General features: G+C 48.7%; 1 protein-coding gene across 2 annotated transcripts in view; it reads left to right on the top strand.

The window, feature by feature from the left end:
- The first annotated feature begins 966 nt into the window (after positions 1-966).
- Positions 967-6435, top strand: part of Dipk1c (divergent protein kinase domain 1C) — a 22411-nt gene continuing 16942 nt past the window's right edge. Inside the window, exon 1 of one of the 2 annotated variants that reach the window (XM_075968130.1) lies at positions 967-1182. Coding sequence is in view for 1 of the 2 variants with exons in the window: in XM_075968129.1 (XP_075824244.1) it covers positions 1622-1810 (189 nt within the window). In the remaining variant the exon portion in view is untranslated. Of the gene's footprint in view, positions 1183-1617; positions 1811-6435 lie in introns of those variants that run through there. The other variant, XM_075968129.1, reaches the window with a different exon arrangement.

Below are 6435 nucleotides of genomic sequence, written 5' to 3'. Positions count from 1 at the left end.
GACACACACATGTAACAACAATTAACGATAAAGGAGACCATGAATCTAAAAGAGAGTGAGGAAGGGTCTATGAAAGGGTTTGGAGAGAGGAAAGAGAAGGGGGAAAAGATATAATCTCAAAAAAAAAAAGTTTACTTTTAAAAACGGTGTTTTTGTCTCCTCTGTCCCAACAACTGTTTACTGGTAATGTGGTCGCAGGGAGGTGCCTCCTGAGTCTTGTAAGTTTTGGAAACTTTCTGAGTCTTACAATCCGTCCTCCTCCTAAGAAAGGGGTGATACCTTTTTGCTGCTTTTTCTTTGTGGCAGGAGGTGGGGGGTCCTCACTACATGGCCTGCTCCAAAGTTCCCCATCCTCCTCCTCATCTTCCTGAAGGTGGCATTCCACACACCCCACCATTTAACCTCAGTCTCCTTCCTATTCTCGTTCCTTCCCTAGCGGAGGGGCTGAAGCCGGTACTCTTTTGTTCCTGTGCTCCGGAACCGCTGGCGAGAGGAGATCTTTCCACACCACTGCCTCTGAGACCATTCTCATACAGCCGCACGTGTGCTGGGGAAGCAAAAGGTTAGGGTTCCCTTGGAGGGAGCTTGTGAAAGGATGTTGTGATTGACTGGGTGCTCCCCCAAACCTCCAGAGTCTGCTGTATTCAGGGAACACTTATTTGTGGTATATCCCAAGTGCATCTTAAAGCCGAATTCACGTTGTTTTAAAATTCTGGGAGGCAGCTACCCCAGAACCAGCCACAAAACCAAGTTTAACTAGAGACTTTCAGAATAGAGTAAGCTGGGACACTAGTTCTTTAGAGGTCCTTAGAGAATGCTTAAATCAGGGTGAGAAACAGCCTGAGAAGTTAGGGCACAGGGCAGCAGGAGGGCCTCTGGATGGGGCTTCCAGAATCCCGCGGGAAGTGCTTTTGTCTGATGAATGCCTGGGCAAGAGGCCCCGCTTTTTCAGAGCCCTTCAAGGTTGACAATACCCGGCAGGACTCCGGGCACGCCACCCACCGTGCATGCTCTTTTTGCTGGAGAAAGCTCTGGAGAGCAGGGTTTCACGCATATACCAAGGGCGCATGCAACACAGACTCTAGCTGGTGAAAACGCTTTGGCGAACCTCTCCAGGCTGTGTTAACGCTGACAGCTCGTCCTTCTGTACTTGGCGAAGTCCTCAAGTCTGGTGCAGTCTGGGTATTGCTGACCCTGGTCCCTCACTGTCCCCATTTCTTCTCCCCACACCTTGAAACCTCTCTCCCGGAAGCCGGGAGGGATCCTAAGCTGAGGTCAGACTAGGTGGAGAGGATGGGGATGGGCAGAGTGCAGCAGCCAAGAGGGTGAATGGGTCCAGCGGGGTCCTGGGAAGGGGCAAGTGTTGCGGCTAGGCAGGGGGCGGCAGTCTAGGAAAGAGGGAAGAAGTAAGGCCATCCAGAGAAGCGAGAGGCTTAGTCTTGGGGAAGAAAAGAGTAGAAGAAAGTGGAAAGGTGGCCAGGGTGGGTAGGTCGCAGAAGCCGGGAGGGGATCCCCACGCAGCACCGGGACGCTGTGCCCGGAGGCCAGTTTCCCCTCCCGTCGCCCCTCCCCCTCTCCGCCCCTAGAGCTGCGGAGCGGCGACCGGAGCGCGGGGCTGGCGATGGCGCGGGCCGCGGGAGCGCGGGGCCGGGCTGCACGATGCGGGCGCTGGCGGCGGGGCGCGCTCCTCGCCTTCGCCGCGTGGACCGCCGGCTGGGTGCTGGCTGCAGCGCTGCTGCTCCGCGCGCACCCGAGCGTCCTCTCGGAGCGCTGCACAGACGAGAAGAGCCGGCGCATCCTGGCCGCGCTGGTAGGTCCCGCCGCCGCACTGCCCACTGTCGCGCGTCCGGGTTGGGTTCTCAGCCACCTTCCCCGGGTCCTTGGTCACCGCGTGACCTGTGATGCTGCAGTATCGTAGTGACCAACCCAATCGGGGGACGGGGTGATCAGGGGACATCCGCCAAGGCGAGTGGAGGTCCCTTTGCGTGCATGAAATACCTAGGCAAAGGACTAGGGGTCCGCTGTGTGGATCCGGAACATCCCTCTCCTTTTCTCCAAAATTACTTTTGAATCCCGGGACAGTATTCCGGCAGGATATCCCAAGCCTCAGCTCCAGAAGAAAGTTTGCGGGCGATTCCTGAACTCTGGTGCCTACATCCAGTTCAGGTGGCCAGATTTGGAGGATATGCCTCCTTCCTGGGCTACCTCGCGCGATAGGCCACCGCCCTTCAGTGTTCCAACATGGACTGCCGGATCACCCCCACCTGATCAAACCCTGTGATTACTGTTTGGACTTCTTCTCCTGGTGACCTAAAGACAGGGCTTTTGGCTCTTCGGGTCCTGAGGAATGGAGGCAGAATCTTAGCAGTCAGGGAAACAGCGTCTCCTGCTTTATCATGATCCCCTAAAGCGAGAGGGTCAGAGAATTTACTCGCTAAGCTGCTCCTTAACCTGGCCAGGCAGTTGTGGACAGAAAGAAACATCGCATCAGCGGACTGCTGAATGCCTGGGCCTTCCTCCCTGAAGTAAAATGCTCACACCCTCACCAGCACCCTGCCCCGATTCTGCTTGGGAATTCATGCTTAAAGGGAGACTTGAGTACAGGCAGCCCTGACAGACATTTAGGAAGGAGGAGAAAGGAGCCTGTACTTGCTTCTTACCAGTGATTGTTCACGTCCGAAAATAGTGACCACGTGTTCATTTGGTTTGAAATCTCGAAGAAATGCTTGGGGGCTTTTCAGCACACTTGCTTATAAAGATGTTTTTGGTTTTGTTTTGTTTTCAGATTGTGAGAATTTCGAAGGGTACTAAGTACTTTTTTCTAAGGCTCTTTCAAAGGAGATTGGAAAAATTAAGCAACCAAAGCATGTTTCCGAACTAAGGATGCTCCTGTCACCATGTTAGCCCGCTTCCTTGACAGGAACATGGACTTTCTGTCCATGGCTCACAGCTTAATTGAAGTTTTATCAGGTTTTAAGCTGCAAGATCTCATTGATTTTCGCGGTAACCATCTAAAAATCTCTTTGCCTGTAGAGATTTTCCCCTGCTATTTTGGTGACGCCGGCTGACTAAGACAACAAAATTTAATAGTTTGGCTAAGACCCAGGTCCCGTTTACAAACTTAATATAACCTTTTAGATTAAAATAGGAATCAAGGCCCATTATTTATTTATTTACCTTTGGTCATGCTGAGAAAGGCCTAATGGAGGTTAAACTGACTGATAGGATTTAAGTAATTAGTAGTCCTAATTTTCCCAGCATTCCAGGCTGTAAATTAAAACCAATTTGGTTTAGGAGCTTTACCAATTTGTCTTTGATGCAGCCATGTGGGATCATTTTTAGTATGACAGACATTTTTAGTATGGCAACTCTCAATCTTAACTCTTGCCAAAGCTATTTCCCCAGTTTGCTGGAGTCCACACAGGTGAACTACTGGGGTGGGGGGGCATTATGGATGACCTGTGTGAGTTTTTCACACAGCAAATGCCCTTCTTTACCCTCGCGTCTCCTTTCTTGATGCCTTCATTCTGAATTTGCTGGGGCGAAACTGAGAAAGTCCTCGGACTCAACTTTTACCTAAGACCCTAAATTAGGACAGACTAAAATGCCAGGCAGCTGCCAAGCAGAGGCTGGCACTGTGGCTTCTGAGGACTGCATCTGAATTGGGCCTCTGTGTCCGAGCTCCCCCAACACTTTGCATTTTCCTGGCTTTCATCCTACATAATAAAAGCGGTTGTTATTTTTCTGACTGGCCTCCAGACTCTCATTAGCTTTCACTCTGAGTACCCAGAACACACAAGACATTAGAGCCAAAGGGAGGTTCTCTCTGGCAAAGCCCGGAGTCCTGATGAATCTCCCATGCCGGCAGTCTGTGTTCCCAGCCCCCAGAGTGGCAGGTGGCATTGCTAACTGGTAGGGGAAGCATACCTGCAGAATACAGCAACCACGTGTTAAAAGGCTGTCTAGTGGATGGGTGAGGGTCTGCAAGTCCCCCTAGGTCTCCAACACTCACAAAGACAAGAGCTCCATGGAAAGTCAGCTTGGCTTGTTTTGGAAGCTTCAAGCCCTGGGTCCCCACGTCTTCCCTGATCCCTTTGTGTGGCTTTTCAGCTCTGCTGCAATTGAGGAAGGGGCACTCATTTGGGTTGGTTATGAGGATGTTAAAGCCTTATTTCTCCAGGGAGCTGTGTGTTGAGGCTCTGTGGGATTGAGGAGTGGTTGGGGCACATAATCACTGACACCCCTAGCTTCTGCAGGTGAGCGCCTTACAGAGCAGGAATGAGAGTGGAGATGCTCACAGCCAGTGATGTTTGCGTCTACTCTGGCCAGCAGCATGATCAACATACAAGCCTTATTACTGCATCCTCTCAACAAACTCTAGGAAGTACTTGCTTTTAGAACCTCCCATTTTGCAGATGGAGAAAAAAAAAGCCCAGGAAGGCAACCTAACACTGTCTCACTTGATAAAATGAATATGTTGAGGATCTAAGATGCTGTTCTGTGCCTTGGACAGTAGAGTCCTCAAGGTGGTAAGAAGCCTCTAAGCTGCAAACTTTGAGAAGCAGCTTAGGGGATTCATCACCCTCCATAGCTGCTGCTTCCAAAGCCTCACAATCTCCCCACAGATTGTTGGTATGGGGAGACAAGTTAGGTGCTATGGGATTTAGTACTTTTGCCTACATTAAGGGTCCTTCCTTCCTTCCTGAGTGCTGTTTATCAGTCTCGTAGGTGATCCAATCTCAAGTGGTCAGCCCTGGTCATGTAGATACAAGCAATGCCAAATGTACTCTGTAAGTTGTATATCCATGTGTGTTACATGAATACTACGTATGTTATAGTGTATAGGCTACATAAAGAAGAGGTTTTACATTTGGGAAGGGGACGTGGGAGGGGTTGGAGGGGGAAAGATGTGATGGTGTGTGTTTGTGTATGCCCACAAGAAGCACAGCTTTGCTGTGAATTTTGTTACTATAGAACTCTGCCAGCCGAAGAGACAGGTTAAAGCACTCTCCTTGCAAGTATGAGGTTCTGAGTTCTGGCAACAGAACTCACATAAAAAGCCAGACAGGCATGGTGATACAATGCTTGTAATCCTAGAAGTGGGGAGGGAGAGAAATAGTCCAATTTTTAGTACAGACTTAAACAACTTGTATTGAAACAATGGGATATGCTGCTAATAAAATATCCCAGCCATTAGCACTCACATAATGAAAGTTTCCAGTTCCCCTTTAAACTTGCATTATGTACATTGAGTTTATTGGCTTCTGATTTGCTGGACTGTCTTTCTCTGTATCCAGCAGACACAAACATGCCAAGCTCCAGAGCGTGTATAGTTTAGCTCTGGTAATGAGCCAACCACAGGCAAAAGAGTTCTCCATGTGTAGAAGACAGGTGGGAGCTAAGAAACAAAGCATGCATTAGACACAAAGTAACAGAAGCCGCTCTGCAATAAATGCACTGTGTGCAAAGCATGCATCAGACACCAAGTAACAGAAACTGCTCTGCAATAAATGCACTGTGTGCATCAGACACAAAGTTACAATGGCCACTCTGCAGTAAATGCACTCATGTATGCTTCCCAGTGCTCGTTCTAATGTGAATTTCTCTTTCCTGGACATTGAGACATTGTAATAGCTGGCAGGTCTGGGGGCCTTTGGTCACCCCACTTCTCATCCTGCCCTTTCTGATGCTGGACTTCTCAGCAAGCCAGAAAGCAGCAGGTCTTTAGGCTGTTACAAACTCAGTAATGACACCATCTTTCAGAGTGTTTTCTGACTCCTGTTTGTAAATTGCCTTCCAAATTTGCTGGGGTGAATATCCTGGACATTTCAATAGTTTTTCTGTTATTTCATTGCGGAAGCAGATGTGTATATAAAGCAATAGGCTGGTGGGCACAACACAGACAGTACTTACATGGTGGTTTAGCGAGAGCTGGGAACAGAAAGAGAGGGAGAGAGAGAGAGAGAGAGAGAGAGAGAGAGAGAGAGAGAGAGAGAGAGAGAGAGCAGGATTGAGGGAGTTTTCTAAGGGTTTGATAGAAGAAGGTTCGGAAACAGATGAAGAAGAAGGTGAGATGCAGACAGGAAAATGACTTTTCTGGCGGTGTAGTTGGTGTGAGACTGTCTTACTATAGACCAGGCTAGCCTTAAACTTGTGGCAATCCTTCCATTCCAGTTTCCCCAGTGCTATCTATGATCACTATGCTAAGTTTAAAATAGCATTTTTAAAGACTTTCTTGTGTGTGTGTGATGAGTGTGTATGTATGTGTAAGTGTATGAGTGTATGCATGCATATGTGTGTACATGTGTATGTATGCATATGTGCATTAATGAGTGTGTGCATGTGTATGTGTGTGCATATGTGTATGTATGTGTATATGTGTGCATGTGTATGTATGTGCATGTGTGTTTATGAATGTATGAATGTGTATGTATG

Source organism: Microtus pennsylvanicus, chromosome 4 (genome assembly GCF_037038515.1).
Source record: "Microtus pennsylvanicus isolate mMicPen1 chromosome 4, mMicPen1.hap1, whole genome shotgun sequence".
Taxonomy (NCBI): domain Eukaryota; kingdom Metazoa; phylum Chordata; class Mammalia; order Rodentia; family Cricetidae; genus Microtus; species Microtus pennsylvanicus.
The sequence above is the reverse complement of the archived record's forward strand: the minus strand, read 5'-3'. Positions and strand labels throughout refer to the sequence as shown.